The sequence below is a fragment of the Myodes glareolus genome, chromosome 3 (assembly GCF_982192425.1).
Source record: "Myodes glareolus chromosome 3, mMyoGla1.1, whole genome shotgun sequence".
Classification (NCBI taxonomy): domain Eukaryota; kingdom Metazoa; phylum Chordata; class Mammalia; order Rodentia; family Cricetidae; genus Myodes; species Myodes glareolus.
The window spans coordinates 86786979-86810815 of record NC_142028.1 but is presented as its reverse complement, the minus strand read 5'-3'; the positions used below and the strand labels follow the sequence as shown (position 1 = coordinate 86810815).

At 38.9% G+C, this 23837-nt stretch overlaps 1 protein-coding gene across 4 annotated transcripts in view; it reads right to left on the bottom strand.

The window, feature by feature from the left end:
- Positions 1–1408: 1408 nt before the first annotated feature.
- Positions 1409–23837, bottom strand: part of Prkaa2 (protein kinase AMP-activated catalytic subunit alpha 2) — a 62601-nt gene continuing 40172 nt past the window's right edge. For all 4 annotated transcript variants that reach the window (XM_048453237.3, XM_085686346.2, XM_048453239.3 and 1 more), the window contains 7 exons: positions 22700–22793; positions 21986–22130; positions 20173–20260; positions 17941–18165; positions 12405–12909; positions 9325–9451; positions 1409–8872 (listed from right to left, as the gene is read on the bottom strand). In XM_048453237.3, the coding sequence (XP_048309194.1) occupies positions 8634–8872; positions 9325–9451; positions 12405–12909; positions 17941–18165; positions 20173–20260; positions 21986–22130; positions 22700–22793 (1423 nt within the window). In that variant the 3' untranslated portion in view covers positions 1409–8633. The remainder of the gene's footprint in view (positions 8873–9324; positions 9452–12404; positions 12910–17940; positions 18166–20172; positions 20261–21985; positions 22131–22699; positions 22794–23837) is intronic.

The following is a 23837-nucleotide window of genomic DNA, read 5'->3' as shown; positions in this document are numbered from 1 at the left end:
GACAGACAGCTCAGATGAGCACAGGTTGTTCTTCCTGAGTTCAATTCCCAGCACCCACAGGGTGACTCACAACTGTTATAACTCCAGTTCCAGGGTACCCAGCACCCATGGCAAAACAGCAATGCACAATTTAAAAAAAAAAGGATATAGGTGGAAAGAGCTCCACTTACTGGCTCATGAGCAGACCTAAGAGGCACAGAAGGAAGATGGCGGATGCAGGACCTGCTAGGAGCATCACCTGTGCTCTCTCTCTCTCTCTCTCTCTCTCTCTCTCTCTCTCTCTTTCTCCACCCCAGAGTCTTACTCAGACTTCCTGTGGGTCGCAGTCCTCAACAAGTGCCCGTTTGTCTGCACTACCCCACACTGTACAATCGTACACACAGCCTGGGGCTCCTCAAGGCACCCTCTTTCCTGCCTCAGGCCCATGGGACGCGCTGTCCTGTGTGGCTGGGATGCCTTTCTCACCCCCGCCCTCCATTGCTGAGCTGTGTCGTACTCCTTATGGCACAGCGACCATCACTTTCATCAGAACAGCCATGGCTGCTCACCTCAAGACTGGGCTTGGAGATGGTGGACATTCTTTCCCAGAAGGAGGGGGTGGGAAAAGGAGGAACCGGGCCCTCACTTGTAATTCAGCAGCTATCTCCCATACCTCCGTAACTATTGTGTGTAATTCTGCCCTAATTACATGTGGTCAAAGCAGATGTTATACTTATGTGAAAAAAATCTACAAAGTCCATCAAAATGAATAAATGTCAGCAAAATATTTGTATTTTGTATTTTAAAAGTAAAAAGAGGGGCTGAGGACATCGAGTAGGTGGTAGACTGCTTGTCTTGCATGCATGGGACTTGGGTTTAATATCTGCCATGGCATAAACTGGGAATTACGGTACATGCCTCTAATCCCAACACTTGGGGAGCAAACACGGGAGGATCAGGTGTTTAAGGTTACCCTCAGTTTCATAGGTAAAAGTGGGTTACATGAGACCTTGTCTCCAAAAAATCAAGAGGGAAGGAGAAAGAACAGAGCTGGGGAAGGAGAAGAGGAGGAGGAGGAGGAGGAGGAAGCAGTGCTCCCAGTAGTACTGGTAATGGAACATTCATAGCAGCGAGTCAGCAGTGGTAGACGACGTGTGTTCAGTCAACCAAGGACACCCAAGGACACCCATGGCTCGTCCAAGGAGAAAAACAACAAATCTGTGCCCCTTACAACTGGGGCAGTTTGTAATCAAATAGAACACTTAGATATGGCTCAGGTTGAAAATACAGTGTACAGCAACAAAGACAAAAATGTATAACAATGGCCTGAAATCTCCAATGACTCAGAAGCAATTTCTTTCTGAGAAAGCTTTCTCAGGAATTATTAGCTGAAACACAGATTATCTTAGTGACTGGACAGAAACAAATATAGCTTTCAAATTAACCAGATTTTAATTTGATTTTGTGGAAAATGTGGACACGCAACCAGGCCACTTCCTCTTGTGTGTGTTGCCAATGAGTTCCAAACAGTGCAAACATTAATTAGACAGAGCCTGCAAATATGAAATGCTTTGAAATTCACTAATCTTTTCTACATGGTTACTGAAGATAAATCTTTCCCACCGATCATTTAACTCACAAAAATGCATTAACAAATAAAATTGAAATTAGAATCTATAGTTATTTAAACAAAATCGAGTCTTTAATCTTCTGTTCTGAAACCAACTGTAAAAAGTAGTCCCATTTCAATGATTTAACAATGTTTTCAAATAGAGACATACTCTAGCCCTGCACTAAGGATTAACACATCGTGGGATTATTTTACAGGCTAGGGATAAATGGTGTTCCTGAAAAACAAATCAAGTAATTACTATCCAGTAATATGCTATGACCATACACATCATCTAGTATCTGTCAACTTTCAATTTTATTGTTTACACTCAAAAAACACTGTATAGTAGTGAAACGTGATAAAAACACAACCATTGCCCCCAAAATAATATCAAAATACTATCCTTCAAGGTCATAGTTCATAACAACTTCACAATCAACACTCAAAACAGTACAACCATGGTATTTGTGAACAGTCTTGACAGAAAGCTGTATTTTGGTACATTAAGGCAGCTTCAGTCAACATTCCGAATAACAATATTTACTAAAACAAAAGACAGTTTTGATATTTAGATATTTGAGGTTTCCAGGAAATTTTAAGTGTCTTACAATAAGAACACTGTAATTTGTGAAACTGTGTCTTAAACATTCTTAACACTATGCTCCTATTACACACGACACCTAAAAATGAGATACTCATCCTGTCGGTATCAAAGTTGTCTAGCAAAAAAGCCAAGACTGACGCTGAATATGTGACTATAAACCCCACTTTCAGGTTTTCAAACAGCTTCTCACACACATCTGTGAGGTAGGTTATTATCCACATTTGTACGAGAGGGAACTACACAGGGTCACACAGTTGTGCTGCGATAGGGGCAAACAGGGAATTCGATTTCAATTAGACTCGATCTTCAACTCTGCGTTTCTTTCCTTTATATACTTTAAAACATAAAGATTGCTAGTAATTGCATTCATTTTTTAAAAGCACAAGAGAGTAGCTAAATATTTGCCCAGGTAGCTTTTAAAAGTGATATAAATGAAACAGAAACTCTACTCGGTGAAGGATTTCCAGTGGTGATGGTGTGAGGTTTGGTCAAGTGGAACTGAAGAAGCAGAAGCAAACCACGCAACCCTTTGTGGGGCAGCTCACAGGGGAACAGACAACTCAAAAGAAAATGGAGTTTGATCGTGTGTTTGCTTTAATATGCTTTTACTCTGCAGTTATTTGGGAAGGCACCAGGAACTGTTTCTTTCTTTGTGTAGACTGTGGGTCTATGTCTCTTTCATTTTTGGAAAATGTTCTCCATCTAGAAAAATGGGCTTCATTTGGTAACAAATATTATTTACAACAGACTTAGCTGTGAAATGCACATTCAGATTAATAAGAGAAAAATAAAAATGCAATTCTTCTTTCCTAGGAGGCTTCTGTTTTTCCTTAAAACTTTAACACAAAGTAGCAAATCTTGAATTAAAAAAAAATCACCGTATAAACCTTATTTTTTTTTAAAAAAAAAGTCTATTTTCAAATTTTTCTTTATTCTAGGACATTCTACAAATCCTTAACTATTTTTTAAAACTGGAAAGAATATTATACCCTATAATTTCCTTAATTGCACTTTAAATATAATTGAATTGACCCACCCTGCTTGTCCAAATAACCACGATTACCTCTATAAAACCCGAACTACTAATAGACACAAACTACAGTTACCAAAAGTCACATGAGTTACAAACGGCATTGCTATACAAGGCTGGCAGTAAACATTAATGTTGGCTCACAAAATACAGGCCTGCAATCTGAGAACTTCTAGATGGGACCTGATTCTTATCAGGTTATGGCTGAAGAAGTTTAATCAAAATTTAATCCAGTCTAGACTGTGGGTCCTGTTCCTCATGCTATAACCAGTGGTATCAACTGCATCACAAATATTCAAGGAAAGGCTGGTAAAGAAGTCACTTACTTGTTGAAATAATGTGTATGTTTATGTACATATACCTATATGAATGATTTAAAGCTCACTAACTTAAGCTGCATTTCCAAGTTTTAAAAGGCTTGAGAGAATCTCTGTCAAGCCAGTAGTGACCAGGTCGTTCATAGAGAGTGCTCTATGAAAATAGGGTCACATCATTTCTGCATAAAATGAAAAACCACCAATATAAAATTTAGATAAGCCTATTTCCGCTAACAGTCACAACTTAGAGAGGGACTGGGGCTAGTTTTCCTTTACAGAAAGAGACTGTACTTTAAGAATCACATAAATAGGGGCAGGGAATTTAGGTCAGTGGTCAAGCACTTTCTTCACATATGTGAAGCCCTCGGTTCAATTCCCAGTAAAAAACTTCCCACACCCCAAAATCACATAAATAAAATTGAAGAAAAAATTAGGTTCTAGAAATTTTTCTAGATTTCAAGCACCCTCAATAACTTATAAATACTTATAAAAAATCAATTTAATCATAAATATTTCACATAATTACATCTAGCTAGTACAATCAACTAGCTTTTATAATTAAACTAGATAAATTCAGTTACAACTTGTATGTCACTCCAGGACTCACAAGCAATACACCAGTGTTTATTTTAGTACTTGCCTATCAGAAGTCTCACAAACTCAAACTGTTCAGTCCAGAAGAAAGGTTAAGTGACTGGTACCACTGAATCCACGTATGGCACTCATGACTTATGGAGAGACTGCTGTCCCTGCCCACTGGACTGGTCACTGAAAGGGGACATGAACAGAACTGGAAATTGCTAGCACTGCCACCACAAGATTATCAGCCACTTTCTGATTAATGCTCAATTCACGTGGGCATCTTGATTTGCTGACTATTTCTGCCATTTGCACTCTGGCAGTCCACAAAGCTGTGCTTAGAATACAGGTGTATACACCTTTGAAATGCCTCAAACCAAGACAGAACCTTCATACCAATATAAAATACTAATACATAAGAACAGGACACTAACACAAACTCTCTCAAGAAGTAAACAAGGCTGAGTTCTGGAGCTCAAAGGGCACCAGCCATTCTCCCTATCCCTTGTACTTTAGGGTCTCACAATTGAGGCCAAGTCCAAGATGGAACTTCCTCAGAGATACACACAGCCGTCACCCAAACTTTTCAGCGGAGTTGCTGAGAACTGCTGAAGCCCTGATCCCTACTTTAAAGTCATAGGTAACTGAAGGAAAGGTGACAGGTAGAGATGCCAGACTGAAGAGTCTCGCTCTTCAGACCCAACACAAACCACACCGTCTATGAGCAGATCACATTTAGGTAGGAGACTTCACACTAGCTTAACTTACTAACCAGTGAGCAGACAGAGCCCCGGGGTCTGTGGTAGCTATGCTTCAGGCTATTGAATCTTTTAAACATCAATGTGGGGCCCACATTAACTGAGCATGCTTACATATTAGTAGATACTACAGATAAAGCAGTATAAAAATCTGATTTGGTTGTTCATGATTATTTTCCAATTATATTTCATTTTATCTCAAGTATTAAATTTGTATTCCCTGAGTACAAACTAGCTAAGAAAAAAAGGACACCCAGAACTATATAAGTATCTTTGAAGACTTATTTGCATGACGCAGTGCTAAATCAGCCACTTCCCTGGCACACGAGGACATACATTTCTGCTTAGCTTGGGCCCCTGCAGATGACCAGAGGTTGCAAGGGGCTCTAAAATGGTTTCTTCATCCAAACAAAACCCTAATTTGTGAATGGTTTGCTTTTCTCTCTCCCTTTAGACTTCATTTGAGACAGATTTGATTTTGGTTTCCCAAATCAAAGTACTTAGAAAATGTCCAGTGGTCATTGAAGAATGAATTCAAACTGATTGGCTCTCCATGGAGCCATAAGCAAGTCATTGGTCTCTTATTCTTCTGGTTTTCATAAGTAACCTGTCTAAGACTTCCCAGTCATCCACTGAGCGAAGAAAAGAACAGAAGTTCTACCTAAAAACCATCAGTCTGATTAAGAATCCCAAGCTGTGACACAAGCTCTGGGTAAGCATGCCCGCAAGGTAAACGGCGTGGCTCTGAACCTGAACCAGGCTGTCCTCAGCAAGTGAAAGGGAAGGAGTGCTGTCTGAAGTGTCACGATCACACTGGGTGTGGTACTCGGGGACAGCTGTTTTCCATACTTTCCTATGGGATGTTCAGGCTTCTTTATTGTTTACATTGTGAAACTCGGTCTTGATATCTATCTAGTCTAGTTTGGCCTCAAAGTATCTTCCTGCCTCATGCTCCCCAGTGGGATTATGGGGAAGCAACATCCTCAGCAGATGTTTTAAAACAGCAAACTAGTTCAGGCAAAGTAGGGCCACACACAATTATGTGCCTTGATTTTTCTGAACGAACTCATCCAAGATTTTAGTGCTGCTTCTGCAAGATGCAGCACAGAACACTCCGTCTTCTGTAAGTGCAGTACAGAACACGTTTTCCAAAATGAGTCCATGGTATTTCTTTGTTTTAGGAAAAACTATTTTAGAACAAGATGGAGTCCATTTCCAGGACATAAATAAGACCCACACCTATAACCTAACAAGTAATTCTCCCTAGGATAGCTTGATATTAACTCAGAACCTGCTATATCCAGTGTTGACTGAAGTGTGGGAACTTTAAATTTGCAAAGCACTCTTTCCTTCTCTGTTCCCAAGAACAAAGAAGAAAAACTGTGCTATGAGCCAGGTGGTGGTGGCACACACCTTTAATACCAGCACTGGGGAGGCAGAGGCAGGCAGATCTCTGTGAGTTCAAAGCCAGCCTGGTCTACAAGAGCTAGTTCCAGGACACAGCTAGGACTGCTACACAGAGAAGCTCAGCCTCAAAACCAACCAACCAACAAACAAAAAAACCTATGCTGCAACAAAGTTCTAGCTTCTATTTTGCTAGATGAGTCACTGAATTCTCTCTGCAAACCAATTTATTCTATCACCTAGACTCATAAAATAATTAAGTTTTGAAATGTTAAAAGAAAAGAAATAAAATGACCTTCAGTTCTCCTGAAATTCAATAGGCAACTGTCAATCTGGGTATTAATAAACACTGGAATAAATAAGATAATAGTAAATAATTTTTAGTTCTCCAATAGCATCATAATTATTCAAACAAAGTAGTTTTGCTATGAGCAAGCTCCTAACACCAAATTCACTAGACTAAGAGAGCATTCTGGCAACCTTCCTGCCTTCAAAACTGTTGAGGATATTGTAATTAGAGGTAATGAATCCAATAATTTCCTTATTTCAAAGTCTCCCATTCGTAATTAGAAAAATATTATGAGCAGGTATTTCCCTCCCATACACACACACAAAGGGCCATGCATACATTTGGAGAAGTCAAAATTATGCCACATCCATAAAACACATTAGACAAAACAGGACTAAATATTGCTATTAAAATAACTACTAAAATTACCGTCTATTGCCACAAGATGGCAATCTTTCGAAGATTAAAAACTTGTTACCTTAATTGTACACCCACCCACTTTCTCAAATTGGAGAAAGGGTTCTTTAGATTTTGATACTGAAAACTAGAGTGATAAGTATTGACCATCATTTTCTAAAGAACTACAAAATTATCTCATGTGATATGATGCAAACTCATGATTTCAAAGCTATTTAAAGACAGACAAACCTGTCTTCCATGAACACATGAGAAACTTAGTTTCATAGTCTCATTGCTCTCCTTGGTAGACAGAAAATATACCATTTTTGGTAAAGAGAAACCTGTCAAGGCAATGCTTCTTTCATTTTCAAGAGCTTAATAGTTCCTAGGATAAATCAAGTCAATGATTTTGTTAATCACAACATAAACACAATAAATGAATAAATATATTATTAGATAAATTATACATAATTTAAAAATACTTTTACTAAAACAAAATATAATCAATTAACTTTATCCTGCTTTATAGTGTTTTTATCTTAAACTAAAAAACTTTCACAAAAAAGTTTGGTTCTTTTTGATTAAAAGCACTGATGTGTCAATACATACACGTATATATGTAAACAACACATATACTTATTCCAGGAGAAAATACTTTAAATGTTTAAGGCTTCCCTGTCCAATCAGGTTCAACAGTGAAGGTCACAGCAGATAAGTTTTGGAAGTACACTAAGGTCCTAAGAAGAAAACAGGGTTTGAACTGAAAGATTAAAGAAAGGGAACAAAACATTGAAAACTGATGAACAAAGACAATGGTCACCGAGGAGGAGGTGGCATCAATAACAACTTAGACCTCAGGTGAATTAGTGAAGAGTCAGAAGGTCATAACCTCCTGGCCCTCCCAACCCATGTGAGCCCCACCCCAGGCCCATAAACACAAAACAGGAGATCAACATAGAATTTCCTTTAAGGGGTTGTTGGTATTTTGCCTTGTTTCATTTAACTATGTACTATTTTTGCACGGTTTTGTCTTGCTTGGTGGTGGTGGGATTTAACTAGGACCTTGTACAAATGTTGAGAAGTCTAGATACTGGGCACCTGTTAAAAGAAACACAGTCTTTCTGGCTAATACTAGGCAGTATTTGCAGAAACCATTGAAAAGAATTTGGTTTCTAATATTTAGGGGGACAGGATTTTCAGATTTCTACTTTAAATATTTGATTAGCACATTCTATTTCTTAATCTTCTTGTGCAAGAAAACTGAGTGCCTAGATAGTCTAACACCTTTTGAAATTTAAAAAGCAAACTACACATGAGGAAGAAGGTACCACCACTCCTAATTAGCTGGTCCGTCAGTGAAGTGTGCTCATCACGTGTAGTGCTCACAAGTATAAATTAGCAAACATCATCAACACTTATCCATTAAAGGTACTACCTATTCAAATTTATCATAGGCACAGTAGAATAATAGAGTTCTAAAAGTAAACAAGGTGCCAGACTTCTGTGTTTCCGGTAATTTCAATACACGGCATGTCACCTGGGGATATTCACATCAATTTATATTGCAGAGTATGTAATACCCAAAAGTGAGATACTAATTTTTAAGAGTATATGTGATTTTCACAGTGCAGTAACAGAAAGAAAGAAACCAGTGGTAGATTATCAACGAGCTAAAGTAGTGATCAGACTGGCACACATTTCAAAAAAATCCATGGTGTGACTGCCCAGGCGGGGGGAAGCTGAAGACAAAGTGCTTCCAGTCAAAGAGCCAGTGAGGGAACCCGAGAGTGAGTGATTCTCAGCTGTGGTGGAATCAAAGCTTGACCGTGGTCTGTGCAGGCCAGCAGCAGAACAGGACCGCTGAGGTGTTGAGGAACCAGACCTCTGCTCTACCACCTCATCTGAAAGATCAAAGAACAGTGAATGGAGCAAGTGCACACGTCCAAGTCTTTTCTGAAGCTGCTGAACTGAGAATGGGAAGTAAACAGATCTGAGCCCGGGAGCTTAGTAAAGATTGTGATGTTCAGTGTTGGGAGAAGAGATGCTATCTCACCCTTCCCACAGTCATCACACGTTACCAGCCAATCACTCACAACACTTCCACAGCTGATGCATCCCTAATTCTTCTCAACACAGGATGCAGCACTTCCACTGATATGAAAGTGAGCATGCTGACATCTGAAGACAGCTTCCATCTTAGGCCATTTTACATATTTAATTTCACCTACATTTTTGTTAGGTCTACTTTAAAAAGTAGAGACTCCACCCACCATGTCTTTGAGATGATTGTGACAGCAGGTCAAATGGTGCCAAGTTTTATTTCTCAAGAACTCATCCATGCGAGCCTCCTTACCATCAATGCTTTTAAAGTCTAAAAGATAGCTCCGATTGTCAACCAGGTAAAGCTGCAAGCTCATTTTCACATAAGTGCCAGTCACAGGGTTTTTTCTTCTTACTCGAAGATGGTAGGCATTCACTACCTAGAACCAGAAATTAATAAAAGCTTAAAACTACACAATGTCTCCCATCTTAGCAAAAAATATTAAAATCAAATGTAGGTGAGAGAAGGATTTATACTTGATTCTTCTTCTATGTCACAAGTAATTTGGTATATTTAATCCCACTATCAATACCATTTGTAAAAACTCAGATCCTATAGAGTATAGCCTTTAACCCAGATATGGATCTGCTCTAGAGTGTTAATAATAATCTTAGTAGACTTTGCTTCAGTAGTTTCGAGCAGAAGGAATAACAGAGCTAAATATTAGTGGCTGGCTGTAGGATAATGCTCTTGTACACTCATTTTGATTTAATAAAAGCTGATTAGCCAGTAGGCTGGCAGGATATATAGGTGGGGCAACCAGACTAGGAGAATTCTGGGAAGAGTAAAAGCAGAGATGCAGTCATCAGCCAGATGCAGAGGAAGTAAGATGAGAATGTCTTATTGACTAAGGTACTAAGCCAAGTAGCTAAACATAGACAAGAATTATGGGTTAATTTAAGTTATAAGAGCTAGCTAATAATAATCCTGAGTTAATAGGCCAAATAATTCATAATTAATATAACCCTCTGTGTGTTTCTTTAGGACTAGGCAGGACAGAAACTTCTGCCTACAATGGCTTACATCAGGTAGAGTCATAAAACACCAACAGCACGATATCCCAAGAATAGTGTAAAACTGCAGATCAGATGAAAAGATTTTGGGCTGGTGTGGGAAGTCCTTCTGTATATGTGTTGCTTTTATTGGTTAATGAATAAAGAAGCTGGCTTTGTCTGTGATAGGGCAGAATAGAGCTAGTCGGGGGTGGAGGTGGGGAGACAACTAAACTGAATGCTGGGAGAAAGAAGGCAGAGTCAGGGAGAAGCCATGTACCCCTGCTGGAGACAGACAATGGATAGAACTTCACCCAGTAAGCCACTGTCATGTGACAATACACAGAATAACGGAGATGGGTTAGGTTAGGATATAAGAGTTAGCCAGAAACATGCTTAAGCTATTGACCAAACAGTATTGCAAATAATATAGTTTTTGTGTGATTATGTAGGGTCAGGGCAGCCAGGAACAAACTAACAGCTTCCATCAACACTTGGTTCTCAGAATGTGTCAGATTAGTTTCTAGATTCTTTCCCTGGATATTTTAAAATGTTGGCATCTCTTTTACTTACATGCTTATAAAGCAAGACAGAATCCCACACAGGGTCTTGAGTCTATAAAAATTCTTCTGCCTCAGGTTCTTGGAGGGCTAGTGTTTGTTACAGGCATGAGCCACTATGCCCAGCAAAATCGTATTTAACTAAATAAACTTGCTTCAGAAAAAGGAAATCGACTTTATTTAAGGAATGTTATCTTAATCATGTAAAAATAATGAAATGAAAACAAATTAAAATTGTTTATTAAAATGTATTTGAATGTTTATATGATAAATTTGGAATGTTTTTCCCTTTAATCAACAAAACCTTAATTCATAGATCTGGAAAGGGACAAGTAGGGAAGAGCTGGGGACAGGCATATGAGAATACAGAGTTGAGAGAATAGCAAGAATTCATTCCTTACATATACGAAATTGTTAAAGAACTATCTTAATTTCAAAACATTAATATAGGCCAGTTAAAGTGGCACACGACTTTAATCCCATCACTTTGAAGCAGAGGCAGGTGGATCTCTATGAGCTCCAGGACAGCCTGGTCTACAGAGTGAGTTCCAGGATAGCCATAGTTACACAGTGAGACCCTGCACTGTCTTGTAAAAACAAAATAAATAAAATAAAAAATTAAGTATTCATCACCTTCAGGAGAATAACAGTTGATGGGATATCTTAAGTTTTAAAAATGATCCCATATATATTCAAAGAGTTGAGCTGCAACAAAATGTTAACTTGAAAAAGAAAAATATATGCTGATAGTAAGAAAATACACCATAATCAAGTGTGACAGTTAAAACTCAACAGCACTGGCACCGTTACAGACTACGGGACCTTTGAAATCGTGCTGAATGCATTTCAAACCATGAGATGGCCATGGCTGTGGGGAGAAGAGATGGAGGCTACAGATCTGAAATGGTATGGTCAGGTATCAAGCTGACAGGGGAGGGCTTGTGATGATTAATACTGTCAGCGTGACAAAGTCTACAGTCACCTAGAAGACAAACCTCTGAGCATGTCTGTGAGAAATTTTTTAGATGGGGTAAACTGAAGTGGGAAAGTCTACTCTAACTGTGGGCAGCACTGTTTTTTATATGCTGGAGTCTGGACCGAGCACCAGCATCCATGGCTTTCTGCTCATGGCAGACATCTGTCTCACACCTGCCTCCATGACTTCCTTTTGGGATGGACTATATCCTCAGGCTGGGGGTCTAAACAAACCCTTCCTTCCTTAAGTTCCTTTGTCAGGGATTTTGTCCCAGCGGTGAGGAAAGAACTAGCAAACCAAGGATGAAAAACATCAGATAAGAGAATTTCTCAACTTGGAGAAATTACTTGTTGACAGAATGAACAGGCTTGAAACATAATATATATATTGAACACTAACTGCCACAGCCATCGACCACGTGTGCCAAAAAAGCATGAAAAGAAAACATTCACCCTGGAAAAGGTGAGAAGAAATTGCCTTTCAAGATTTCAGATTTCAGAAATGTTGCTATGAAACAGGTGGGCTGTTTTCTCAGATAATTTCAATTACTTGGACAAGAATGCTATTCTGTAACTCAAAATATGTTCCCAGCATCGACAGTTCTTTAGCCTTTATTTATTATGTTTTGATAGTGTGTTATACAGTTTAAAAGAATGAACCGTGTCTATCAAAAACATGAAGTCCACTACAATTATTTCTAAATCAAAAACAACTTTATGTGGACCTCAATACTCAACTGCTTAGAAAACTTATTATATAAAAAAATTTCTCTTCAAACAGCCTTAGTACATTGTGATTTCCTACCTTCCATTCAAAATCCAGCTGCTTCATAGCTCGGTACACTTCAGCCATAATATCATATGGTTTGCTCTGGCTTCGGATTCCAAGATGCCACTTGGCTTTTTTCACAGCTAAAGATTTGGGCTTAGTTGTGTTCAGTGCATCCAAAGGACACCGTGCTTTGGGGCTGTCTGCTATAAGAGGTGGCATCCTTTCAGGATGTGGTTTCAGGCCTGGGGGAATATGCATGGCACTGTCATCCATAAAAGAACCAGTTGGAGGACTAGAGGCGAGGTAGAACTCACTGGCTTGGTTCATTATTCTCCGATTGTCAATGATAAGATGGTAAGCCACCGCGAGTTGGTCTTGAGGGTCACCACTATATAAACTGTTCATTACTTCTGATTCTGTACACTCAAATTTTTCACATACTTCTTTCACAGCCTCATCATCAATGACGTTAGCATCATAGGAGGGGTCTTCAGGAAATAGGTAACTGGGCAAATCCTGTTTAAACCATTCATGTTCTCTAGGAAAAACACCATATACACTATTGTAAGAACATGCTTTAGTAAGTTCCAAATAATTTAGACATGGGGCAATATAACACAAAGACTCCAAAACCCTGGTCTCCAGCTCCAGTTCTGCTGCTATAGGCTATGTGACCCTGGGGCCAGTTAACTAATCTCTAGCCTTAAATAAATACAGATATTCAGACTTGGAATATTTCCTTGAAAATGAACAAAGTGGGTCCGTCACTTCAAGGAAAACAACTAGTAACATTTATGGTCAATGATAAAATCTAAGTTCCCAATCAAAATTCCAGATGCTGTGTAATAATTATGCCTGCCTCCTGGGGTTTGACGGTTTCTCAAGACCCAAAGATGTTCTGATGAAGTTAGTATTGATAATAATGAATATGATTTTTGATAGTGTAAAATGAAATGTAAGAAATCTGTCTATTTCAATAATGCAAGATCTCTCAATGATATGACAGAAGCATACAGGCATATAAGAATCACTTAAAATTTAAAACATTATATCCCTATAGTGTGATAAAGTACAAAAGTTAATTGATTTTTTTCTTATTTGATATTGCAAACTATAAGCTGGCAGGTTAAGCTTTGCTTTAATATCAACGAATATTACTATTATCTGATGGGTATTAAGTACTCTTTTATTTCTCAGACACTTACCTGAGTTCAGATTTTCCTCAAGACCTTCAACTAATATAAAATATTGCAAGATTAGCCTGGTGGTGGTTTAATCCCAGCACTTGGGAGGCAGAGACTGGTGAATCTCTGTGAGTTTGAGGCCAGCCTGGTCTATAAAGTGAGTTCCAAGACAGCCAGGGCTGTTACACAGAGAAACCCTGTTTCGAAAAACCCAAAACAAACAAAACTGCAAGATTAAATGAAGAATTTAATTGAGAATTTGATTAAACTAGCCACCGACAACATTTATAAAAGTGTACAGAGAGACTACTATTAGGCTTGGTGGTACACAGTTATTATCCTAGCTGTTCAGAGGGCGATTCAGAAGAGTCTCAAGGTCAAGGCTTGTTTTGGCTACAAAAGAAATTAGTGAGACCTTATCTCAACTAAAATGTAAAAGGAGGTGGGGGAAGGGAACAGAGATGTAACTCAGTGGTAGGGTGTTTGCCTAGGAATTGCAAGGCTCTAGATCAAATCCTTGGGGTTTTTTTGTTTGTTTGTTTGTTTAAGACATTTAAATGAACAGATTTTTAAATAAATTAAATTCTAATTTTAATTATTATATGCTAACTACTGGTATATCATTCACTAAAAAATTATTTGAGGTGCTCAATATCAAGAAAGTAAAGAGATATTAAAACTTAAACTTGTCCATTTATAGGTAGTCCAGGCAGACCTTGGACTTGCTCTGTAGCTAAAGATGACCCTGAACTTCTAATCCTTACCCTCACCTCCTCAGGACTGGGATTATAGATGTGCAGCCCACACCCAGTTTATGCACTGCTGGGGATCAAACTGGGGACTCCGTAAATAAGTATGAAAACTAAGTTACAACCACTGTCTTTGACAAACAGGATAGTTCACCTTAAATATAAAGCCACACATGGCATATTTTAGTATGAAAATGCAGTCCCTAATTTAAAGTAACTTACACTTAGATAGAAACAAACAGATATATAAACGAATCATGATATAACCTAAGTTTCAGTTTTATTGTTGGAAAATAATATAACAGCTACCTATGAACAGTCAGTGCAACAAAACAGGTTAAATGTATAGTATAATGCTTGATGTTAATCAACTGTCAAAAGTTTTAATCTTTATGCCTGTTGAAGTATACTTTATCAAATTAAAATACTCATACTAAAATGTCAAACATAAAATAGTGAGAACTATAACTCTAAGTTATTACTTTAAGTATAGAAATGTTGCCATTATTTTGTCCTTTTGGTTGTGAGTCTTAGCCTCTAATGGTTAAGCCATCCTGCCAGTCCAGAATATCATGATTTTACAGCACTTCCTATGGGTCAATTAACTCATTTTAACAGATTCATTTATATTTTTTCTTCTAAAGTCTGTAAACATATGAAAACTTATTTTGAAGTAACAGAATTAATCCTGTCACTATTATAAATTTATAAGGGCTCACATAAGCAAGTACAAACATATTAGCATCTCTGATTTTTCTTCTGGACCCATTAGAAGAAGTATTTTTCCGACAGAATTGTGAACAGAGGTCTCTTCCCTGTTGCTGCACGTCCATAACTGAATCTGGCAGCAATTCTACAGGTATACATTCGTGTGCACGATGCCTGGACACTGGGACAAGCCAGGGGAAGTAAACAATGCTGTGGTCTGAGTGCAGGACAACCCCACAAGTGCCGGCATTAGGACGTGTGACTCCCAGCTAGTGCTGCTGCTTAGGAAGTCTATGAAATCTGTTAGGAGGTGGAGCTTCACTTTAACAAAGGAGGTCACTGGGTTAGGCCTCATAGCACAGCACATTCCTACTGACTCTGCTTCCTGACTGCAGACACACGGCCTTCCCCATGTCTGCAGCGATGCCTTCATCACCATAATGGACTACATCTCCCCAAGCATTGAACCAAATTAAATCCTTCCTCCCTTAAGTTGTTTCTTGCCAGGAGGAAAGAGATACCTATATATGTAAGTCCTTGCTTACAAGAGAACAGCAGCAGCCAGCATAAACCACCACTTCACTGCCCTCTGAATGCTCCACAGGATACGCATATCAAAACACTTATTCTGGCTCTGGGGGAAAGGGGAAAGATTCTGAAAGATGTCAGAAGAATGTGCTTCTTAAACAACCTTTGGAACCTAAGATAAAAACAAAAGTCCGCTAAAAACATACATAACATGTCATTCCTCTAAAATCATACATAACATGTAGAAGCATCATGTCATCCCTCTAAAAACATACATAACATGTAGAGGCATCACATCACACTTCTAAAAACATACATAACATGTAGAAGAATCATGTCATTTCTCTAAAAATCATACATAACATGTAGAGGCATCACGTCATCCCTCTAAAAACATACATAGCATGTGGAGGCATCTCACGTCATCCCTCTAAAAACACACATAACATGTAGAGGCATCACGTCATACCTCTAAAAACATACATAGCATGTGGAGGCATCTCACGTCATCCCTCTAAAAACATACATAACGTGTAGAGGCATCACATCACACTTCTAAAAACATACATAACATGTAGAAGAATCATGTCATTCCTCTAAAAACATACATAACATGTAGAGGCATCACGTCATACCTCTAAAAACATACATAACATGTGGAGGCATCTCACGTCATTCCTCTAAAAACACACATAACATGTAGAGGCATCACGTCATACCTCTAAAAACATACATAACATGTGGAGGCACTTGCCAGTATGCTACTCAATCCCTCAACAATCAAGGGATTCTCCACAGTAAATCCAATAGTGGCTATTGGATCAAAAACTTAACAAAACTTATATTCTTAAATAAACTTAGTAAGGTAACCATTAAGTGAAGCTCAGAAAGACAAATACTCCATGTCCTCTCCTACTAGGATTCTAACTTCTAAATGATAGTGTGGTTAGAAGCCAGGAAAACAGAAATGGACCTGTAAGACAGGAAGGTGGGGATGGAAACCAAACATCTGAAACATACAAGGGGCAGGGGAAATATGGGGGCACAAGGGTACAGTGAAAAAGGTGAAGGCGGGGGATGTAGAAAAGTGCGGGAGGGGCGGAAGAGAATGCATGCATCTGAATTGAACATGTTCAAACAGGTCTCATGCTTCTGTATTTATATAGCATTTTCGTTGTATTAGATACTATAAATTTATAAAAGGTAAGCCAGTTTTATAGTGGTAAGAATTGAACAAAGGCAATCTTTTACTTCATCAACCACATCTACAACACAAAGTTCTCCCATTTTCACACCTGAATCTTCAGATCCCTCCTGAAGTTCCACTCTCTCAACAGTAGTGAAGTAACAGGTGAATAGAAAGGTTCTTAATGATGTGGGAGGTGATGCATGCCGGGAATGTGTTCTATTGCCATTGGTTAATAAAGAAGCTGCTTTTGGCCAATGTCCTAACAGAGTAAAGCCAGGGTGAAAGAGACATAGAGAGTAGGCGGAGTCAGTGAGATGCCATGTAGCCGCCAGAGGGGAAGGACATGAGCTGCCTGCTGGAACCTTGTAGGTAGGCCACGAGCCTCGTAGTAAAGTACAAAATAATAGAAATGAGTTAATTCTAAATATAAGAGCTAGCTAGTAATACGCTCAAGCTATTGGCCAAACAGTATTGCAAATAATATAGTTTCTGAGTGATTATTTTGTGGTCTGAGTAGCCAGGAACAAACAAGGGGCCTCCACCTACATCTTAAGACAATTTGTACCCCGATAGTCATAATGCAAGAGAGATGATGGGCTGAGACAGGACAGACACAGTACAAGAACGGAGTAACAAGGCGCGTGTTCAGGCACGTGCTGAACAACCAGAAGCGCTATACAGTGTGGGGGAACCAGAAATGATTTCACTAAGCTGGTGGCATGTGAGCAAAACATGAAAGAGGACTAGAATGCTATGAGGTCAGAAGATGCAGAAAAGAATCAGGATACAAAATAATCTAACTAAGGGTGCAGGCCCTACAGCCTAATGGGAAGGATGCAGTGGGGAAGGAATGAGACTCTAGGAGACTGCATCCTTCCTATACAGGCCTTCGATGCTTTGTTACTTATGTTAATAAGCACAAAAGCAATGTAAAATATTTGAAAGACAAGTGACATAACCAGGTTTGCATAATAAGTTCAAATACTACAAATTCTTTTTCTTTGAGACAGGGTCTCACTTTGTAGTCTATGCTGGCTTTGAACTTGAGATCCTCCTGCCTCATCCTCCTAGGTAAATGCTGGGATGACAAGCACATACCACACATTTGGTCTTAAGATTCTCATAAGATAAAGTGTCTACGTGAAGCAAATATTCTAGTATCACTGTTACTACAATGAGAAGATGTACAGAACAGCAAACAGTATAATCACCGGATGTCCTTGATAGTTGCTCGCTTTAAGGGGTCCACCTGTAGCATGTGCATCAGCAGAGTGGCAACAGAGCGGTTGAGATATTCCGGGATATAAAACACACCCCCTCGGATCTTCTTAAAGAGTGTAGGCACGTGCTCGTCATCGAAGGGGAGGGTGCCGCAAAGAAGGGCATACAGGATAACGCCACAGCTCCAGATATCAACCTCGGGGCCTGCATACAGCCTGAGAAAGGATGACACAGGCCTCAGTGCAGGCACTATTGTTAATATCCCATTGTTAATATCCTGCTTCCATACATGCAAAATGCAAGCCTACTTGGTATATATCGCTATTTAAGGTTTTCAATGAAATACACAGCAGTTCCCAAACCCTAATGATTACTCTTCATAGAAAATAATGAGCCTAATTCTAATTAGTTACTAAAATTTTGCCAAAAGATGTTATTTTTATTTGTTAAAAAAAATTATAAGTGCTAATTAAAATTTATTAGACTTTCAGGCCAGGCATGCTTTAATCCCAGCACTCAGGAGACAGAGGCCGGCGGATCTCTGTAAATTTGAGGCCAGCCTGGTCTAGAGAGTCCCAAGCTATTTAGTGTAAGACTCTGTCTCGAAAACAAACCAACTAACAAAAATAAATTATAATTTCTCTTTCATTACTTTAAGAAAACATAACAGTAGATAACCAAAAACTAGAAAAAATACAATAACATATATAATGGTTTTCCCCCTCAGAACTATTTCAATAAAGAAAATGCATACTAGACAAAATTTTTGCTCCTAGTCCACACCAAACAAAATCTGAAACATTGAAATATTTAACTGGTAGCATATTGACAGTGTTTAACTTATATAACATCAACTTTTCTAAAAAAAATTTTTTTTAATTTTATTTTTGTGTGTTGATTGCATTGCGGTATTTGTGTGTCTGATACTTGGAGCGGCCAGAAGAGGGTGTCAGAGTCCCAGGAACGGGAGTGACAGGCAGTTTAGAGCCCTGATGTGAGTACCTGAAATCAAACGTGGGTCCTCTGAAGAGGAGCAAGTGCTCCTAAGCACTGAGCCATCTGCCCAGGCCCAATACGACAGAGCTCCGACTGCTTCATTTCAAACCATCTGCTAACTGGGTAGACTAAGACAGTTTGGCTCTAGACAACCCACGTCTGCACCACTCACCCCTCACTATTTCTCTAACCTTTCTACCATCCTGCCATTCCCCAGTAGCACATCAATAGTCAAACTTGGATCTGAGGTAACACATTTCCTCAATTCCATGGAAAGCACCCCATCTGCTTCAGTAGAGGGTGTCCCTAATATCACCTAAGCTCTCATAAAACACTTCTGTTCCCTAAAACCCATCAGCTGAAATTCTCACCTCAAAATGACAGTCTGAGGAGGTAAAGGTCATAAGGAGATCTGGCCGTGAGGTGGAACTCTCACAAAGAAGGCTAGTGCCCTTATAAAAGACTACCCTAGAGAGATCCCATTCCCCTGGAACCACACATGCTTAAAACTGAAAGACAGTGGGCTGTGAGGACCAGGCTCTACACACACCCAATCCTGTGGCTCCAGGACAGACTGCTCTTGTTTCTATGGCACGGTGTATGGTATGGTATGATGAACTAAGACCCACAACCTGCTACTTGTAAGCACCATTTCAATACTTTCTCTCAAAGTAGTCTGTTAACTTTCAAAACCAGCCACCAGCCACTGTGGAATGGCTTGATTCATCTCTACAGCTTCGTAAATATTTTATAATATACCAATGAGCTAATTACGTGAGGGACTTCGAAGTCACTTGTCTAGTTTATCTGTTTGAAATCATACTGTCACTCAAATTTCATTCTTTCAAAGGAAAAAAAAATATAAAACGACTACCTTCAGACTCTGTAAAGTATGTGGAAATACTATTAAATAACTATGTCTGCTAAGCAAAGACACTGGCTTAAATTTTAGCAAATCCCTACTGTTACTTGACATTTTCTACACTAGAATATAGACACTGCATCAGATCTGTCTCGGTCACTGCCACTGAACAAAATGCATGAACACATTGCAAGGCCTATATGGGGTTTTTAAAAAATATATTACTATTGTGCCAGTAATAAAAAATAAATGAACAATGTATTTCTACTATGTTAAAAATGTTCTTCCTAAGAAAATATAATTAAATGCTACTAGAATAGATGCGAGGTCACAGAAAGCTTACTTATCACTAATAAACTATTACCTTCCTGAGATGACCTCAGGTGCTGCATAGTTCGGTGATCCACAGCTGGTTCGCAGAAATTCACCATCTGACATCATATTAGATAGTCCTAAAAAGAAAAGCAATTTATCAGATGCTGGATATTGCAGATATAGGTAAAACTATGATGAAAACCATGCTTCAGAAATCATTCTTTATTTTAGAGTAAAGGTGAGTGGCAAGATAGCTCAGTAGGCCAAGACACTTTAGCAAAGTTGACAACCTGAGTTCAATTCCTGGATCACACAAGGAGGCAGGAGAGAACTGACTCCTGAGTCTACTCCTCTAACACACACACACACACACACACACACACACACGTGCGCGCGCACACACACACACACACACACACACACTAATTTTTAAAGTAACAGAAAGTACTGTTAAACTAGAAAGAGATTATTTTTATGGACCTTACATCATCATACAGAAAGCAAAAGAGCACCACATGTATAAGTGGAATGAACCTCACTACATGAAAATTTTGACTCTTCACAAAAAGGTTATTTGAAATTATATTACTATTTTCAAAAATATAAGCACCAAATATTACCTACATCTGTATATGAAGAAATAAAAGACTGCTAATTAAAACAAACAAAAATAGTTTGCTTCTAAGTCTTTCTTGAAAGGTTGTAATTGGACACTACATCTTTAATTCCAGTGCTCAGGAGGCAGAGGCAGGGGGATCTCTGTGAGTTTGAAGCCAGCCTGATCTACAAGAGTAAGTTCCTGACCAGTCTCTCTCTCTCTCTCTCTCTCTCTCTCTCTCTCTCTCTCTCTCTCTCTCTCTCTCTCTCTGTGTGTGTGTGTGTGTGTCTCTCTCTCTCTCTCTCTCTCTCTCTCTCTCTCTCTGTGAGTGTGTCTCTCTCTCTCTCTCTCTCTCTCTCTCTCTCTCTCTCTCTCTCTCTCTCTCTGCCTGTCTTGTAATTAGACAGCAGAGCAGCCCAGCTGACAGTGTTTCCCTGGACATGGTCTCATTGCTGTTCAGGTGGGACTGAGCACAAGCAGATAGGAGGGCTTCCTGCTTCAACTTCCTGGGAAAGGTTTATAATCTAAAGAGCTCTGGAAATAATCTACTGAGCCAAACTCTAACTGAACCACTTAATAGAAGAGTTTGAACCTAAGCTAGTTTAACGGCAGGCATAAAACAGAAAGCCTATATATAATATGGAACACTGACTTTGCACCTCCCCTCCCTTTCTTCTTAGGGTCAGATCACAATCTTTTCCTCAAACATCCACTGTGGAAGCCTTTCTGGGTCTGTTTAGTGTAAGGAATATAAAAACATACATTTTACCTTGTCTTTTACGCAGGACCAAAGTCCCATTCTCTCATAAGTTATTAGATGTTGTCCTAAGATTTACAGGTCTTTCCATGATCAGTTCAGAAGGAGCACCAAGATTTTACGACTGAATACAATTTTTCACACTTGTTTATATACATCAGGGAAAGCAGCCACTATATCAACAAAGTTCTCAAAGAAGTTTGGGACTCCTTTCTCATCCCAGCCGCTCCCCCACACAAAAGAAAACCCAAAAAACAAAACAGGTACCATCCATTGCCTTAGGAAGAAATATCTGTCTTGATGTGGCCTTCTAATGTGTTGTAGAAACCTCAGCACTTTTCATGTGGATTTAAATAAAAGGATAAGCCAGGGTAAAGACTGTAATTAATCCCTTTTTGTGTAAAAGAATTTGTGTGGGTGAAACGGAAAGTTCTTAGCTCTGTAAGAGGAGTTACTGGTCCATTTTAAAGGTGCTACACAGCTCTGAACAACCATGGAGTAGCATACCAAAGTCAGCAATCTTAGCGTTCATCTGAGCATCCAGAAGCACATTTTCTGGTTTCAGGTCCCGATGGACAACCATATGCCTGTGACAGTAATCCACAGCAGACAGGATCTGCTGAAAGAGCCGCCGGGCTTCCACCTCTTCAACCTAGCACATAGAAAAGAAGCTGCATCAAGACTATCTAGGACATCTATTTATTATGCATTCAGTTTCATAACCAGTCTAAATATAACTGAGCAGGCGAATTTAGAATTGACTAGTTAGAAATCCAACAGATCAGACAGAGCAAAGCAGCCAAAGCTTTGTCAAAGCTCAAAATATTATTCGATAGGTTTGGCTTTGCTGAATGGCAACGACGTCCAATTTTCAACTAATATTAAATATGCACAATGTTTTAGGGAATCAATACAACCAGCTAAAACAGAACTTAAATGAAAATGCTAAGAAAAGGAAATAACTGAAGCTTCAGCATGATTTTATACAGAACAGACCTGGAAAAGCACAAGGATCTTTTGGCGATTAAGTGGGCTATGGTTTTCAAATCTGTATCTCAAAGGGCTGCCTCTGGAGGAAGAAAATATGTTCTGCATGTGCAGTTGACACTAGTACAGAAACAATTTAAAGCACTGAAAATTATCTTTGTGGTTGGCTACTTCAATGCTTTCCCCTTTCCTAGCTCGGGGCTGGGGGTTGTTAATAGATGGTCCAGCACTCACCCGCCCATGTTTACAGATGTAGTCGAATAATTCACCTCCAGACACATATTCCATCACCATAAAAAAGTCTGTTGGGGTGCTGATCACCTGGTATCTTTTTCATAAACAAAAAAGGATGTTAATACAAAGCTGTGCTTCCACAACAATCAACCTCATCTACTATTCTTGTTACAATTTCATATCCAATATTGTATAATACTGTAGAAGGGCAACAGATTAACAGTGGTTACCAACTAATCCCAGAACCATAAGCATGGAAGAACATTATAAAAGTATCTGACTTCCTGAGACTTGTAGACTTTCCTTCAGATTTCTGCTTCTCAGATTGCTGTTATCTTTGAAATCTTTACAAGCTATACTAAGAGAAAATACATCATGTGTAAATTAAACACATGAAAAAATTTCATTAAACAAATGAGTGACAAATCTTTATAATGTACAAGAGGACTATTCCACAGCAAATATTTCTGTCTTGGGCTTTTTTCTTTGAGATAGAAGCTCATCATATAGAATCTAGGCTTGCCGCAAACTCATTATCTTCCTGGAATTACAGGTGTATACCACCTTATTTGGCCTGGAAAACACTTCTAATGGTAATCTTTAGTCTTCAAAGACACAAATGCCAGGGTATCCTATTTAATGTAAAGCAAATAACCATAACAGAAATAAAGTTGAGACTATTTCACACGAACTGTGGAAAGATAATTTTATTTAGGAACTCTAAAAGAAATAGTTTGAAGAAGGCTATTTTGACAGGCATCAAAGTGATCAAAAAAAAAAACAGAGTAGGTGAAAGCATCTACTGTTATCAAACTTATTTTTTCTGATCTTATTTATTGTTACCAATCACATTTGGGCTCATCCATTCTGGATGAGGCATGAATGAAATGATGAAACTCAAATAATCTTAGCTGCAGGTCTTTTGGAATATACCACAAATCTTTACAGGATACTGCTGGGCTGAATTATCTCATGAAGCCTCTAACTCTACAGCATACACCATCACACACCAAATTATAGCACGAAAACTGGCTATCACGACTGAGCTCTCACTATGTGCCAGGCATAACCAACCAAATAAGGACTCTTAGTACTTACTGAATACCTCCTTGTACTGTCCTTGTGTGAGACTAGGAGA